This window comes from Puntigrus tetrazona, unplaced genomic scaffold, assembly GCF_018831695.1.
Source record: "Puntigrus tetrazona isolate hp1 unplaced genomic scaffold, ASM1883169v1 S000000283, whole genome shotgun sequence".
Lineage (NCBI taxonomy): Eukaryota > Metazoa > Chordata > Actinopteri > Cypriniformes > Cyprinidae > Puntigrus > Puntigrus tetrazona.
In genome coordinates, this window is record NW_025047944.1 from 618958 (window position 1) to 636444 (window position 17487).

The 17487-nt window shown below is 37.5% G+C and overlaps 2 protein-coding genes across 3 annotated transcripts; both read right to left on the reverse strand.

Annotated features, from left to right (window-relative positions):
* Positions 1-449: 449 nt before the first annotated feature.
* LOC122333569 (catechol O-methyltransferase domain-containing protein 1-like) lies at positions 450-6093 on the reverse strand. Of its 2 annotated transcripts, none has more exons than XM_043231261.1 (7): positions 5942-6093; positions 4154-4284; positions 3907-4012; positions 3720-3838; positions 3264-3318; positions 2315-2448; positions 450-787 (listed from the first exon to the last, which is right to left on the reverse strand). In XM_043231261.1, the coding sequence occupies exons 2-7, from the start codon at positions 4256-4258 to the stop codon at positions 635-637; spliced, it is 672 nt and encodes a 223-aa protein (XP_043087196.1). In that variant the 5' UTR covers positions 4259-4284; positions 5942-6093; the 3' UTR covers positions 450-634. The 2 variants fall into 2 exon arrangements, with proteins under 2 accessions (XP_043087196.1, XP_043087194.1); XM_043231259.1 differs by lacking the exon at positions 5942-6093 and adding an exon at positions 5103-5257.
* A 7724-nt stretch (positions 6094-13817) lies between these two features.
* Positions 13818-17113, reverse strand: LOC122333565 (zinc finger protein 503-like). The gene is made up of 2 exons (XM_043231249.1): positions 16729-17113; positions 13818-15253 (listed from the first exon to the last, which is right to left on the reverse strand). The coding sequence occupies exons 1-2, from the start codon at positions 16927-16929 to the stop codon at positions 14111-14113; spliced, it is 1344 nt and encodes a 447-aa protein (XP_043087184.1). The 5' UTR covers positions 16930-17113; the 3' UTR covers positions 13818-14110.
* Positions 17114-17487: the final 374 nt, after the last annotated feature.

Below are 17487 nucleotides of genomic sequence, written 5' to 3' on the forward strand. Positions count from 1 at the left end.
AGGCTGGTTTGTCCGAGCGCTTGTCAATCTCGACATGATGACCAATCAAATCACAGTGGGCGTGTTTTACCCGTCGAATTTCCAGCGCGCGAAGCCGAAGCGTCCGTTAGTTTCCCCTCAGAAGCGAGCGAGGTAAGATAAAAGTAGTGAAACATTTAATATTCGACCGCTCTTTCGAGTTATTAATGTTAAATGGCTGACAGTATTATTCCGCGATGCAAACTACCGTTTTGAATCGAAAATACGGTGTCGTTTATGTGATTTGTGCCACTTCCGACCGAATGAGACTAGAAACGGTATGCTAACGACTTACTAGCATTCAAACACAAGTGCGCGTGTGCCTATTTTTAGCAATTAGTTTAAAAAGATTACTTCTCAACTAGAGTTAAAAAGAGAGAGAGAGAGAGAGATGCTTTGATTTACAGGATAGTAAAAATTCAAAACATACATTTAAAATATTTCAGTGCTGTCACTTTGTTTATTGAAAAAAATTATACCACAAATACATATCACAAACCAATCAACAGCTGGCACCGTGAACGACCGAATACAAAACTTTCAATTGGTACAAAGCACGCTCTTAGCTGATAAATGGTTTCAAATGTCTTCTTCGCAGTGGTACACAAGTATAAAGTCAGATTTTGAATGCTAATGTCAGACCGTCGCCTACTGTTAGCATGCTCAGCTGGATTCTGGTGTCTCGATGGAGCTTCTTGTTCAGTTTATCAATGCTGATGGAGTCGACATCTCCTTCTTCTGGGTTCACCACTCGACCGCTCCACAGCACCTAGACGTTGGGTATTTTGAAAGAAATCAATACTTTCTTTCATCAAGGTTGCATTTAATTGATCCTAAGTGACGGCATGATGCTACCAAGAGGTCTCTTGCAAATAAACGCGGTTGAAATGTACACAGGTCACTTGCAAAAAGAATACAGAGAAATAATATGCCGTTTTCAATGTTTGGATGGTAATCTGAAATTGTTTCTTGAGCAGCAGATCAGCACACTAATATGATTTCTGAAGGATCACGCGACACCGGAGACCGGCGTAATAATGCTGAAAATTCAAGCTGTCATCACAGAAATAAAATAGGCTTTAACAGAGATTTACGTAGAAAACGGCTATTTAAAATTCTAATAATTTGACACGTTTTTACAGTACGTTCGATTGAATAAGTGCAGCTTTGGTGAGCGAAAGTGTGTGCGTCCTATCTCATACAGTGATGCTGAATGGAAAAATACATTCGAGTCTCACGGTTCTTGCTTTTCTTCTCGGAATTGCAAGAAAAAATTAATTGTGACGTAAAAAGGTTTTTATTTTATATTGGCCTTTGGAAATATCATTGTCCGAATCCGTCTGAATATGCACAGATAAGAGACTACACATTTAATTTGGGTTTCTATAACTTTTAACTATACTTCTATAACTTTCGTGCTGGAAACATGCTAGCGACATGCTAGTCATTCGCTAATGACATGTCACTTGATAAGCATGATAGAGACATGCTAGCCATGCTGGTTACATGGTAATCATGCTAGACAGGCATATCTTTAAATCAGAATGTCATAACGACTTTGTGTGGAAACAGCCAATCATCAATCACCATTGATGCTTCCTAGCCACGCCCTAGTAGCCATTATCAAGTAACCTAAACGGACATATCTTCAAAACCGAACGTCAGGGAGACACGGGGGTGGGTTCGTTTGACTCGGGGCAGCAGACAGATAATCGTGAATCTTAACTTTTTCCTAGCCACGCCCTAGCGACCACTATCAATGACCTTAGCAACCCAAGCCCACACAGGCATACTTCAAGTCTGAATGTCTTAGAGACATGGGGGTTGGTTTATATCATTCACAATGACGAGCGGTCTTTAGTGCATCATGATGGTCAGCTGCCGATCCACTTACTAGCAACCAAACAATGTACCCTAGCAACCGATTAGCAAGACCTATATCTCTGCATCACAATATCGTATAGACATGGGAACTGGTTCTTCTGACTTGTTAGCAAACCGGTCTTCAGACATGTTAGTCATGCTAGCAGTGCTACATGCTAACAGTGACTAGCTACATGCTCATTCATGATGAGAACTCTATAAAACTCAATAGTAAGTAGCAACCGAGCGCGAGTTTTGCCACGGCAAGCAACATTTACATTTTCTTCAGGAAATGTACTTTCTATTTTTTTTTTTATGTTAAATTCTTTCTGCTATTAAAGTACATTGAAGGGCAGAATTGAGGCGTGCATCCTCAAATTAAAAGCAGAAAGTTATTGTAGAAACGTGAGTGTGAACGGACATGATCACTCACGTTATCGATGGCGATTATTCCTCCTTTCCTGACCAGCTGCAGGGATTTCTCATAGTAGTTGTCGTAGTTGACTTTGTCGGCATCAATGAAGACGAAATCAAACGTCTCCGCTTCGCCAGCAGCCAGAAGCTCGTCTAACACACACCACACAAACACACACGCTCATCTTAACATTTCATATTTAATATGAATTCATTTGTTTTATCCTGAAATTTCAGGACATTGCTGTTCAAAGCAAATCTCACATCAGATGAAACTTAAATTTACATCAATGCATATTTTAAATAAATGCTTTCTATGTAAATAAAAGTAAGTATAATTATTTTATGCCAAAGGTAAATTGTGTAAAATTATTATAAAAATAATACGTTCACATTAGTGCCACGTCATACTGTTTTTAAAAATTATTTCCATAAAAAATATTTTCATTACTTGAAATTAATGTTGACTAAATATATATATATATATATATATATATATATATATATATATATATATATATATATATATATATATATATATATAAAGTTAATATTGTTTACATTTTATTTCAGCTAGTTGCCAAGCCAACATTTCTCATTTTCATTTATCTTAACTTGATGTATTATAATAACTGGAAAAAAATTTATATATACATATATATTCATTTATTTATTTATTTATTTTTCCTCTGTTCAGTTATTTTAGTATATATATATATATATATATATATATATATATATACACACATACTGATAATGATGAGAAACAAAAAAATTATCCAAAACATTATTTAAACTATGTAACTATAACTGTAATATATAATACATATAATAGTCTCTGAATGATATTACATTGATTTTTTTTTATTTTTTTTATTTGTGTCAGACGAGGGCGGGGGTGTATGTGAATGTAGTCTAAAGGTTATTTTGGACATAAGTTCACAATGCTCAAAAAATCCAGGTCTTACCAAGAGTTTGCAGCGCTGGCTTCACACGCACGTCTATTTTGTGCTCGACGGAGGCCTAAGAAGATTTCAGAACATCAGATGAAGAATAATAAATACGTGACGAGGATCTTTACGTAATGTTGAATGCACAGGTCCAAAAACTTTGTGCGCTTGTTTATTCGTACGACGATCTAATGCAGAAGTGCAGAATGGCTGCCAAATAGCAAACATCCAAAGCAAAGGATATGAAAGTTACTGGGGTTAAATGTCGTTATTCATTTACTGACTCTCAGGTTTAAATATTAACTGCATAAGGGTTTATCGTCTCCGATAAGGACAGATTTATGTCATTGTGGAAAATCCAGGCCAACTCTTCCTACTTAAACGTTGTCTTATAGTACATATTTAAAAGGGTTTTCCTGTTTGGCTTTGTGTAGTGGGTTGATGTAAAGTAGCTCTGTGATAGAGGAGTCTCACCAGTTTCCAGAAAGGTCTGCCGATGTTGATGTACTCCTCGCTGACGTCGCACGCGATCACTTTGCCGTCGTCCGGCAGGGCCAGGGCGATGCTCAGCGCGTTATACCCCGTATAAACACCTAAACACGCACAGATCGCTCAAGACATCCGACTCAATCTTTGTGCATCGTGTTATGACGTTCCCTACCGATTTCAATGGCTTTCCTGGCCTTGATTAGACTGGCTAGATTGGCCATGAGCTGGGACTGCTCGCAGGCCACCATGATCATGCTCAGCTCGTGCTCCATGGTTTTCTACACAACAAAACCGTCAGGTTAGAAATAATCGTAACGCAACGAGATTTATTAGAAGCGATGATGATCCTGACACCTTTACATTAACTCCGGATTTCATCGCTATCCTCCACGTGAAAGACACAGAGGAGGAATACTAACCTGACGTAGTTTTTTGAGGGCTGGATGTTCCCTCAGAGAGTGATTGAGCAGGTACTGCATCACTGGGTCGTCTTTCCTTCCCACGTGACTTTTACCCGACGACATTCTGAACCGTTTAGACTTGCGTTTGCCTGAAACCAGAAAGAAATTTATTTTGGGTACACTGCATGCTACGTATGCTAAGCTATTAAGACAACACCTTATTTTAATCTTCTACCGGCAGGCTGGAATTAGTGCATTTATACATTTATTTTTTTATAATTTTTATTAATTGACTTTTAATTTTTGTTTTGTTATTGATTTACAGTTTTTACAAAATAAGCATTTTAATGTTATTAAAACTTTGTCAACTTCATGTGCATTTTTTTTACTACCATTATTTTTATTATTATTATTATTTATCTATTTGCGATGTCAACATAAAGTTGTGATTTATGTATACAGGGATTTTATGCAGTACCAAATGCAATTTATTTTTACAATTATCATTACTTATAATATTAATTATTTGCCGTTTCAACATAAAACTGAGGTTTGCATACAAACCGAAAGCTGCTTTATTGTCACAACACATCAGTTACTTTCTTGTTTTTGATTACTCTGCACATAATCATAAACATTCTGCATAAGAGAGGTTTCCAACCGTATTTTATTTGTTTTTAGCAGGCTATGGATAAAATGTTACAATGCACTCATTAGTTTTTTTGTCATTACATCAGAACTAGTTTTAACAAACTTTCCCACCAACCTTACTTTTATTTTTATATATATATAAGTCTTTTCACTGGCTCAGCTGAAACATAAACAGTCCATTCAATGACCTTAATGTTTTTTTCTAAATAAATTAATGTGGTGTTGGGTCTTTAATTGCGAAGTGCACAAACTTCCGGAAAGAGAAACGGGTCACTTCCCCTCTATTTCTTGGGGTTCCCGCAATATCGACACTCACCGACATAATATCCCGTTATAAAAATCACTCCCAGCGTCGCTGAGCCTATAAGCGCTTCTTTAGAGAAGTTATGAAGCGACATTATTATTCTTCTATCGCTCCTCGTCTGATAGAAGTGAGCGCGAGCTGAACGTATAAACCTTTACCGTAAACCACGCTGTACGCGCGCACTCCATCACCTTTTATTAGGTTTTTACGAGATATAATACTTCCGTGTTGGAATATTATTTTTGCCATTAGTCTGGTTCCTTATTACTATTTAAATTAAGCCGTATTGACTTAAATAAGTTAGTGTTTTGTACTAAAGTGTGTCTCCTTAAGACTTCAGAAAATAAATGGTTCTGTTTATCTTCCGCTTAAACTCGGAGAGTTACGTCACGCGCGACGTGCCGATCACATGATGCACGCGCAGAGGTTTTATTTAAAACGTTTAATGTATTAATGTACAGCCGTGGAGTGTGAGATTGTCATTAATGCAATTATATCTTGTTAAAAAAAAAAAAAAAAAAATATATATATATATATATATATATATATATATATATATATATATATATATATATATATATATATATATATATATGTCGACCTCGAAATGTTTTCTGTTGCGCGTCCGTTGACGCTTGGAGTCGAATAAACGAGTAAAACGACAACAAGGCGCCTCTGGTAACTCGCAGGACGTGTTAAATCGGGTTTGCGTTATTAAAAATGATGCACGCGCTTATTAACATCCTAAAATAGTCCGAGCTCGTTATTGGACACGTGCACACCGCGCGGTTTTCATCGGCGCTCATCAGCGCGTCGTGTTCAACTCCAGAGAAGATGAAGCTGTAACTCACTGCGACTCGGTTATTAGTGTCCGCTTTCTCCTCTGCTGCTGCTGCTCTTCTTTTTCTTCTGTAAAATGGCTTCAGATTGGGGGTGGAGATTGTCCTCTTGACGAATATTAAACACGACACAATAACGCTTGGGAAAATGAATACAGTTAGTCCCGTGAAGTGCATCAAACAATCCGCTGTCAAATGTTTAGCCATTTTAATTTGAAAGATTATTTTTCTCTATATTTATAATTAAAATACCGTGATAATATCACTACAATTATTTTTTATGTAGATATTTTTACATGAGAAAAAATTGACAAATAATTTAATTAAAAAAATTAATTGATTGCATTTATATACTAATATTGGTATAATGTTACTTTTTAAAACTTTTTTTATGTATTTAATTTTTGTTTAAAACATTATTTAATTTTACCATATATATGTGTGTGTGTGTGTGTATATATATTTATGTGTAGGATCATAAAGCTTTAATGTAATATAGGTAACCTTGAAGTGATTTATTTTGCTATGTTAGTGACTGTTTAAGTTATTTAATACAAATATAACCGACTCGAACAGCATATTCAAACTAAAACAACACGTTTCAGGATAGCCGTTTATTTGCTGCCAGCTTTGGGAATATTTGGTCAGAGCATCATGCTTTAACTGATACTAATAGAGTGGTTTATGTTTGTAGTATGGAGGTATTCTCCAGCAGGTGGCGCTCTTATGTTGTAACACACGAGTCTCGAGCACTTTCTGCTGATCATGATGACTTGCAGGAGTTTGATTTTCAGAAATAAATCACCAGAGGCAGAAAATATAGCACACCATCCATTATCCGGTTTTATTTTCATTATAAATTAATGTGCACTCAAACTTGATTTTGTAGAGCGTTTCATTTCCACAGTGTGCTTTCTGCAACTTTAGATTGGAGGGAATTAAAGGTGTTTCAGGAGAAAAGCAGCCTCAAATGTTTTTAAGCGTTGAGTTTGCTGATGCTGTAAATCTCTTCAGGCCTTTAAGAAGATTTTGTTTAAAACTGATTTTAATGAATATGATTTTGACTTTTTTTTTTTTTTTTTTGCATCATTTTAATTTTTTTAAATGCTTTATACTGCAGAAATTATGTTGAATAAAACTTAAACATTTATATAATCATATCCAAAAAAAAGTATGTGTGTATTTATCATATTTATATACAAACACATGCATGCACATGCTGTCTGTGTATTAAATGAATTGATGCATATAAATATATAAAATATAGTAATATAAATATAGTATAGTCATATAAATATAGTAATATAAATATATGAATGCATGTAAATATTTTCAAAATATACTGTATATGTGTTTATATATATATATATATATATATATATATATATATATATATATATATATATATATATATATATATATATATATATACGTAATAAACAAAACCCATTTGTAAACAAAAAAATTAAAATTGATGCAAAAATGATTCAAAAGTGGCATTTTTATACTTTATTTTTGTTGAAGAGTCCTGAAAAAAGAAATGGAGCTTTATATATTTTTTATATATATATAACAACTATTAATCACTTGACAGCACTAGCATAAATATGGACGCATTCAATGCACATAAATGTTTTATTGTTTATAATGTCACTTGATAATATGACTACATGTACTGTATATTTTGATCAAATGCAGAAGAGACCTCTATAGTGGATTAAAAAGGCGAATCTAAATCCTAAGTATCGTGTGTCTCCGAGCACCTGTCCTTTCCTGTTTAAATGATGATCCCGTCCCGTCAGGATGGAGCGATGCAGCACGGATCAGAAGGCATGATGGGAAGCTCTAGCGTGTCATGTGATCGATCTCATCTCGGGTTCCTCTTAAAGGTTTTTATGGGCTTTTCCTCTGGATGTACTTCAGAGGCGTGTGTCAGAGTGACTTATGGGCTGAGAGCGGCCCCGGAGCCCAGCTGGCATCCATCAGCCCAGTGAAAGCCGTAATTGGGCAGCATTTGAAGGCTGGTATTTGTAATTAAGTCGCTGGAGCTGTGATTTCTGCCCGTATAAAGGCGGCATTGAGCTGTGCGTCCTCAGATCAGGTCTGCCGCTCCTGCTGAGATAATCGTGCTGCAGCTGAAATACCTGAGCAGCAGCAAAACATCTGCATTGTTTTAATTGTTGTTGTTGTTTTTTTTATCTGAAGCGGTGCATGAACGGTTTTCACGAGGGACCCAAAGTTGAAAAATAATTGATTGCATGCCGCTCCAAATTAAATTGGATTTGCAGGCAGTATATTTCATCTGTGAAAAACATTCTAAAGATATTTTTGCAAGTAAAAAGTATTAGGCTGCTTTCATTATTAACTGCAAAAATGTTATAATTAAAAAGGCATGTACTTTTATAGTAAAAAAAAAATATATATATATATATATATATATATATATATACCTTTTAATATTTACTAATATGGCATTTAAAGTCTCATAAGTAAATAGTTTAGTATTTTTAGTGGTGTTTCCAAGTTCATCATAAATTTATTTTAGTATTATTTATATACTTATTCATATTTTTTATTAGCTTTCATGTTCATTTTAGTTTTAGTTTTAGATTTTAATACGTGCTTTTTGCGTTTTCATTATGAAATATTTTTATTTCAGTTTTAGTAATCGAATCTTTCTTATCTCAGCGAAATTGCCTAACAACGTTATTTGTACTTATTAGCTTATAAATTATTTATATTTAATTTTTTCCATCTATTATTTTTCTGTTCTATTTCAGTTTGCGCAGATTTATTTGGTTTTACTTTTTTGATGTTTTTGTATTTTAAGTAAACATTTCTATTTTGTCATGTCAGTTTTTGTCACCGTTTTTAGTCGTGTAAACCATATTTTATTTCAGCTAGTTGCCAAAGAAGGTAATTCTAACATTTTTAAGTCATCTAATATTTATATATTCAGCTTTTTTATTAATTAACACAAAATGTTTTAATGCAGACAAAAAAAATCCACTCAGAAATTGCTGGTTTGCAAGTAACGCATTGAATTAAACACAAATTGTATTTTCTTGTAAAACATAGATGTTTTATTTACAGCTATATATATATATGTATATGTGTGTGTGTGTGTATAATGTGTATATATATGTATATATATATATATATATATATATATGTGTGTGTGTGTGTGTGTATATATATATATATATATATATATATATGTATGTATATATATATATATATATATATATATATATGTGTGTGTGTGTGTGTGTATATATAGTGTTTTATTTAATAATGAGACGTGTTGCAGACTGTAGTGTTAAACTGCGTGCTTTGGCCTGTTTTGAGGAAAGCCTTTGCGTCCTGAAATCTCTTCCTGTGCCTCTGATGAGCTCTGCTGTTGATGTTTGTAGTTTTTAACCATCGAACACAGACCCACACGTCAAAACTCCCCCAGCACTGTGTTTTTAAGGGTTTCCCCCCTCTCTCACACGCTGTGCTCAGAAACGAGCGATACCGAAACAATACTCGTGCTTTGACATGCAGGCTATTCAGAGCAGAGGTCAGATACGGCGGCGCTCTGCTATATTTGTTTTTATGATGCCGTATTTCGTGTTCATGTGGAAAGCGGCGCTGCAGAAGATTCATGCGGCTGTCTCTGACGTCTCATTGCAGCAGAGTCGCGTCTCCCGTAGCGTTTCTGACGTCTCGATAATCCCGAAAGTGTTCTCTGGCAATGTTAGCGTGTTTTAAGCGTGAAGAAGTAACAGTGAAGACAATGAGTGTTTCTAGCGTTACATAATAAATAACTAAACACATTGTCTAACGGTGCTCCTACTTTAATTTCACCTACAACTGTATTTACATGCAATACATTTAAAACATGTTTTAACTAGGCTATCTTTAATATGAATTAGTCTGTACCTTTATGGTTTACGGTAACATTTTTATATTTAACAATCGATATGCATTTACCTTGGATTATTTTTTATTTAAATAAAAAATATAAATCGCCTTTTATAATTTAATGTTGAGGCAGAAAAAAATTACCATTGTTTATAATTAAATATAAAAAAAAAAAAACAAAGAATGAACAATACTTACAAAATTAATTCATCAATTGAATAAACATAGTTATATGTATATATAATATAGTTATATTTTCATAAAAAAATATTAGCAGATTAATAAATAGTATAATAAATGCATTGTTCATTTTAGTTAATGCATTAATCTTAGCAAATGATACCTTATTGAAAAGTGTTACCAAAAACATGTATCAGTTGTAAGAAAGATTTTAAATAAATGTTGTTTTACTGAACTTTCTATTCATTAAAGATTCCTGAAAAAAATTTTTTTTATCTTATAATAGAAGTCTTCATTTCTAGCCGTAAGCTAACAAGTTAAAATTTGGTAAGATTGTAAAAAAAAAATACATTGTCTGAACAGTCTTGCACTCGTTGAATAAATCTTGTTTAATGTATATTTAGGTATCTGACTAGAATAAAAGATTTAGCAAATTTAGTTTTAGCTGATTTCTATTTCAAATGAACGAACTTTCTATTCATCTGTAAATCCTGAAAAATAAAACGCGTCAGTTTCCACAAAAATACTGTTTTTCTAAAATCAGCATATTAGAGTGATTTCTGAAGACTAGGAATCATGCTGAAAATACATAGGAATAAATTCCTTTTACTTGCATATTCACATGGAAAACAGCTATTTGAAATCACAATAATATTTGACAATTTTTACAGTATTTTTGATCAAATAAATGCGGCATCGGTGATGCGCCGCGAGACGTTGATCAGAAACGAGTCTGAGACGGCGTGATGAAACCGCTCCGTTTAGCCCGAGAGGAACGTCTCGGAGACACACATGCGAGCGTTTGAGAAACGACAGCGCATCAATCTGAGCCGGAGAGCAGACATCTGTGCTGTCTTTGGAGGGACCATCGAAAACAGCCCCGAGAAAGGCTTTGAGCCGCGATGCCAGAGCTGATTTAAACACCTCCGCGGATCCGAGCCCAAGCACGAACGGCCCGCCGCTGGCCTTTAAATACTCTTTAAATTACGGCGTGTGTGTGTGTGGAGCGCTTGTTGAGACTTCATCTATCTTACTCGCTGCACATGTGTTCTCCTGTAAGAGTTTCCATGTGTGTGTGTGTGTGTGTGTGTGTTTGTGTCCAATCTGTGGCTAATTTTCAGTCTCTGCAGACTGGGAGAAAGCGGCCCGTCATTAATCACCTGCTCTTAATGCTTCAGAGGCTCTAAAACAACCGTGCAGCTTCGCACATTTCATCACTTCGCTCGCAAGTCTTTCCAGACGGGGCGTGCGTCACCGTTTCCGCCGTATAAAACCTCCAATCAGACGCTGGGATGTTTTAAAGTGGCCCGCAGCCGGAGAGGCACGCAGAAGACTCAGGATTATTAACCCACTGGACGTCTCTCTTCCGATCTGTTCGTGTACCGATCGTCCTCTTTCTCTCGTTTTCCTGTAAACGTCTCTAAAGCGGGATTCGATCGGGTGCGGCGCGGCCAGTTCGTTTCTAAGTCTGGATCTGGAGGAGTGTGTCTGCGGTGAACGGGTGCCGTCAGAATGAGAGTCTGATTAAAAGCATCACAGTAACCCGCGGCGCTCCGGCTAAAATATGAGTCTGAATAAAAGCGTTCCGAATCGGGAGAGAAATCTGCACAGACGCATCGAGCCAAAATAGCCCTAAATGAATATGTGACTGGATTTTGACACGGGAGATGCACTTTTTTTGTTATTATGGAGTCATAGTTTAGCCGGAAACAAATCCATCTGTAAGGTGTTTTAACTTTTAAACCGAAAGCTTGTGACTTGTTTAGATGTGAAGTGATGGCCTGACCGGCCTGCTGTGGATTAGTGGAGCTGACAGACCGTTCAATCAGTTAACTGCATTCAAAAGAAACGTCTTTGTTTACATAATAAACGTGTACTGTGTATAGTTATTGTGTATATATAAATATGCATGTATATATTCAAGAAAAACGTGGTTTATATATTAAATATTTCGAAATAATAGAAATTATATACATATATTCATGGAAATATTTTCATAATGTCTACATGTGTGTGTGCATATATATATATATATATATATATATATATATATATATATATATATATATATATATATATATACACACACATAATAAATAAACTCTATGTGCATAGATTATATATATTATTTAAACAAAAACATTTATTTTGGATGTGATTAATCGTGATTGATTGACGGCACCCATTCATTGCTGAGACATCCCTCCAGATCCGGTGAAGAAACAAACTCATCCTAATCTCGGATGTGAGGACACTTTCGGCTAATTGTCATTTTTGATTGAATTACTCATATTTTCCTTGATAGATGCAGTTTTAAAAAAAGCAGTGGAGGCTTTAGAAGAAGAATAACAGACATGAAATAATATGCGATCTTGATATACTTTACTGTTTTATATCTCAGTTAAACGTGTCTTTTTTTTGAAAAGCCTGTAAATACGGGCCTGTAAGATTGCTCGTTCAGACGGTCTGGAGCTCAAGAGTGATTGTTGTAGTAATATACGAGCGTGTGGTCAGCCGGCGGTCAGGTCTTCACGTAGGATGCTGCGGCTTCGTCTCTAACTTGAACATGCACACGGTCCAGAGCCCGTCGTGATGAATATTTAAAAGAGCTGTTTTAAGTTTGCACACCGCAGCACACATGGCAATGCAGAAGAGCGAGCCAAAAAATTGCAAAAATGCACAAAAACAAAAAATGTGGTGTGGCCAAAAATGCCTGTATCTGCAATTCATTCGCTCTGTTTAGCTTTGTCTTCTAGACAAAGCAGTCTAGTCCGGTTCGATAGCGGAGACAAACCCGTAACTTCTACAGGCCGGCATGAAATAAAGCTCTTTACCTTCGTTTATGTCACTCTTTGTTTCCGTTTTAATTTTAGACGGAATGTGAAAAGTTCACACATTGCCTGCCGGGAATAATAAAATATTATTCATTTATTAAATGAATAACACTAACCTATCAGACTTGTATTTATTGTTTTGATGTAGGTTTCTACTTAAAAGGCTTTAAATTACAATTTAAATATTTCTGCTGAATATAAACATCTACATGTATACATTTATATTACATAAATTACTTATTAGTAGTACGTTATGCTATGATTGTAAAAGCTTGAATATTAACCACTAAATAAATTTGACATTTCTTCTGATATTAAGACAAATTGGAAACAGTTTAATGCTCTTCTAGAGAAATAATCTGATGGATGTTTAATTAATTAAATTAATTAAAATTCGTATTCTGTTTTATACTTAATTTAATGTGCATGAATTATGTTCAGTGTTTAAATAAATATTTATTTGTGACTTACTAATATTATATTTCCAGGAGGTTTTTTTTTCTCCCCCTTTCTGGCACGCTCCTGTTTTTTTTTTTTTTTTCATAAAAACACATTTTCTAGATTTCTATACCCATTATATTTATTCTAGATCCCAGGACTATTTGTCTTTAGGACCTGATTCATTTAACGCGTGTAAAAAGTAATGCAAAAATAAGCCAGGCTCATAAATGGCAAATGCTGTGGGCGATAAAATCTGAGTTATTTTAAGAGGGAAAAGGTTCAAACTTGCACACATGAACCAAACACTTTTATGAAATAGCTTAGAAATAACTTAGACGTTTCTAACAGATGCACTTGTTGACTTTGACTAATATCTATATAGAGGGCTTTACATTATTATTAATATTATCATTGAAGGTTATATTTGTTGCAAGGTAAGCGTAACTCGAGTACATCATAAAACATCATAAAAAATATATTTTTTCTGTTTTAATCACCTAATGTGCGCCAAAAACAACCAGACTGAATCGAGTTATTCTTTAATTGCTGTCGTTTTTCCCTGAGTTGCACAGTAAAAACATCTCTTCCCCCACAAACGTTAAAATATAAATTCAAGTAAATTTAGAAATAAACATGCACATTTTGGCTATAAGACGTTACACAGTGTGGCTTGTTTCTTACGAGAGAATCACGTCTGTAACAGTTTAAATAAAAGCCTCGCGAGTCCGCTTTCGTTTCGTTCGCTTTAAAGCTAACTTTAATAAATAATGGTCCACTAGTTAGTCCTGAGGGCGAACAAAATAAGAAAAAAAAATAATAATCACTGATATCCGAGCCCAGACGCAGTGGTCAGTCTCTGTCCGTAAAGAGCGTACGGGGAGTAAAACGGGCCGGCGGCGGCGGCGGGAACCGGAACCGGAGCGCCTCCCGGGCTTTTGTACGGATGATACCGCGAGCCGAGCCCGAGGTGAGGGGTCCTGAGAGCCAGCGGAGCTCCTGGCACGTGACAGGCCATGCTCAAAGAGCCGGGATATCCCGCGACCAGCTTCTCGGCGAACGCCGTGTGAGTCCGCAAGTGGCTCAAAAGCTCCTCCGAAGACGAGAAGCGCTTGTCGCACGGGCCGTTGGCGGAGACCCAGTTGCAAACGTGCGTCTGGGAATCGTTGGGAAGCACGAAGCCGTACGGATACAACGGGTGTCCCGGGAACGAAGGCGGGTGCAGGGAGTGGTACATTAGAGGGTATCCGGACTTGTCGTGCGAGCCGGCGGATGATAGATGGCTAGCGCAGTGATAGCTCAAGCAGAACGGGTCCCTGCACAGACCGCCAGACATGATGGATGGAGGAGAGGCCCCGGCGAGGGGACTGGAGCCCGGCTTGCTGCCCAGAGCATTAATCAGCTGACCGCCGCCGGGTTTGCTCGGGTCCAGGCTCACGGCGTGGGACAGGAAGGGCTGAGGGTACGCGGGGTACGCCGCCGGGTACGGAGCGAACACGGAGTGACCCGGTCTGTACGGAGAAACCGGAGCAACCAGCCCCAGGGCGGAAGACACCGGGATGCCGTCGGACGCGGGCGCTTTGGGAGCCTCCGCCTCGCTCTCGGCCCTCGCCTCCGGCGTCCGAGCCGCCTCGTGCTCCTTCTTCCCGGGTTTATCTCCCGACCCGGGCTGAGGGGACGCCGAGCTGCAGGAGCCCGGGCTCCGGGGGGTCACCGGCCGGCAGGAGGCGCTCGGCACGCGGAAGCTCGCCTTGTCCGCACCCGCGTCTTTCCTCTCCGACGATTTGGCGTACGGCTTGAAGCTGGACTTGTCCTCGGCCCCGATGTCGCTGATCTTCAGCGGGCTGGACTTGCAGTCTTTGTCCGAGGCCCCGCCGGAGAGCTTGGTGGAGGACGGCGGGTCCGATTTCCCGATTTGGGAGCACGTTTGCGCGAGGAGGGCGAGGGGACTCTTCTTGGCATCCAACTGCGAAAATAGAGCACAAGTATAAATCATAACATATCATTATTTATGTATAATTACAATACGAGACCGTGATGGAGCAGCAACAGAGAACAATATGTGGGTCGAAATTAACGACTTGTCTTTTATGCCGGAAATCAATAGTATATTACGCAAGGATCACGTTGTGTGCATTTCTTTCTCTAATTAGATCCAAAGTTGATTATGATTAGCAATATGCATGACTGAGAACTTTGCCGATTCTCTCAGTATTTTGTCTTTGTTTGGTTTTCTTTGGCCCCCTCAGATTGCAAGATTTCCAAACAGTGTCATCTCATCTAAATGCACTCGGCCCCATCCCAACAACAGACGGAAAGCTCGTTCAATCAGGATAACGCGCGCGTCTCGGTTTTGAGAAACTGGCTTCGTGGCCCACGCTTTATGAAAACCGTGTGACTGCTGCGGCCCGAATCACGCGCCCGTTTCACAAACAAGCATTTCTCAGGCTACAAAAAAAGGTGTTTATTTATGTTTCGGCGTTGAGCGTGACTCAAGAGTCTTAAATCTGAAACGCTGCAGAGACCATAAATCAAACGTCAGGAGGGCTTTTATTATATCCCTCGGTACAGGCAGTAAAATATGTTTCCCTGTGGCAACGTGCATTGTTTTCCTTTGCTTTATGACTAAAATCATTGCACTGCTGGAAATAGGTCAGTCTTTAAGGAAACCATTAACATATTATTATTATTATTATTATTATCATGTAATATTAAGCTACTTTACATTTTGTGTTTGTTTTTTGGTTTTTTTACCCAACTCTCAAGCACATTTCCATACATTTTTCTTTTACGCTTACATTTTTGTCAGCATCTTTCAGAATTATATAGAAATTATAATTAATCAAGAAAATACGACGTGATGCAATTCCTCATTAGAAATATCTATTATAAACTTTATAGTAATCGCTCTGTCTATTCAATCATAAATAGCCTGATATCATTTTTCACTCATTTTGAGGTCGAGCTTAGAAAATTCTAAAAAAAAGTCTCATTTAAATTCGTAATGTAAGCGTGACGTTAATTAGTGGAAAAATTAATAGGCTACTTTTTACGATTTTTGTCCCATATAGCAGCTACGTTTTAATAAAGAAATGCCATCGGGTCGTTATTTTACGTTAAAATGCATGCGTAAAAATAGCTATTTTACAATTATTTTATAAACGTTATAAAAAAGATAGCGTTTTAACATGGTGTAAATTAGTTAAGCATAATTAGCCTACTATTTTTGTTATTGGATCGTAATTTTAAGTCAAAATTTCCTTACTTTTACTATTATTATTATGAATAATATAATAATAAAACATATTGCGCAGCCTAAAATGTTGGTTTATTTTCCACTCGGGGTGCGTGTTGAAAATTAAAGGTGTTTAAGAAAATAAAAAAAGATGACTCGAGCGATGTTTCGCGTTAGTCCCCGGGAAGCGTCCGCTGTAACGTTACCTCTATGGGGCTGACGGGAGCGGACGGTAACGGCTGCAAATAGTCCGGGTGCAGGATGTGTCCGGTCCGAGCGTTCAGCATTTTCAACGCTTTAACGGGGAAACGGTCCGCGGGAGGCGGCGCGTGCAGGAACGGCTCCCGGTGTCGCGTCTCGAGATCAAGCAGACTAAACGCGGCGGACTCCGGAGGCAGCGCGATCATGTCCCACGTCTCTCCGCGTGAGCTGGAAACGCATCTGCAGACGGACCGAAAGTAGCTCCCAGGACGCCAAACAAACAAACAACGGGAGGAATAGAACGGGATAATCCTTAAAGGCTGTTCGCGGGAAAGGCGCAGGAGGAGAGTTCGGGGCGCATCTTCTCTTCCGCGTCGCGCGCTCGCTCGCTTTGAGCTCGGCTCTGCGCGGCGGAGATTAAAGCCTCCGCCGCCGGCCAATCACAGCGCGGCGTGAGCTGATTGACAGCTCCGGGGGGCGGGGCGTCGCCCTTGTGGGCGTTTGTTTTGGCCATATTGAGGAGGTAAAAACACTCGCGTCATTATCGGAAATCATACCGAAATAATTCGTTTTTAACATGAACTGCACTAAAAAAAGCGGGTTTATTATTCATATATTTGCCCTGAAAAACTCTTTATGGAGTTAAGTAAATATGACATAATATAGTGTGTGTGTGCTGTATGTGTTTAAGAAAAACGTTACATGATGATATAAATTGTAAAAAAGTGATTGAAAAATATGAATATATGATACAAAATTTATAT

Excerpts from the sequence above, each read along its gene's own strand:
- LOC122333565 (XM_043231249.1), bottom strand. The coding sequence starts at position 16,929 with ATGATCGCGCTGCCTCCGGAGTCCGCCGCGTTTAGTCTGCTTGATCTC. Across the intron at positions 15,254-16,728 it reads CTCCCGTCAGCCCCATAGAG|TTGGATGCCAAGAAGAGTCC; the intron begins GTAACGTTACAG and ends CTATTTTCGCAG.
- LOC122333569 (XM_043231259.1), bottom strand. The coding sequence starts at position 5,184 with ATGTCGCTTCATAACTTCTCTAAAGAAGCGCTTATAGGCTCAGCGACG. Across the intron at positions 3,839-3,906 it reads CAGGAAAGCCATTGAAATCG|GTGTTTATACGGGGTATAAC; the intron begins GTAGGGAACGTC and ends GTGCGTGTTTAG. Across the intron at positions 788-2,314 it reads GAATAATCGCCATCGATAAC|GTGCTGTGGAGCGGTCGAGT; the intron begins GTGAGTGATCAT and ends CCCAACGTCTAG.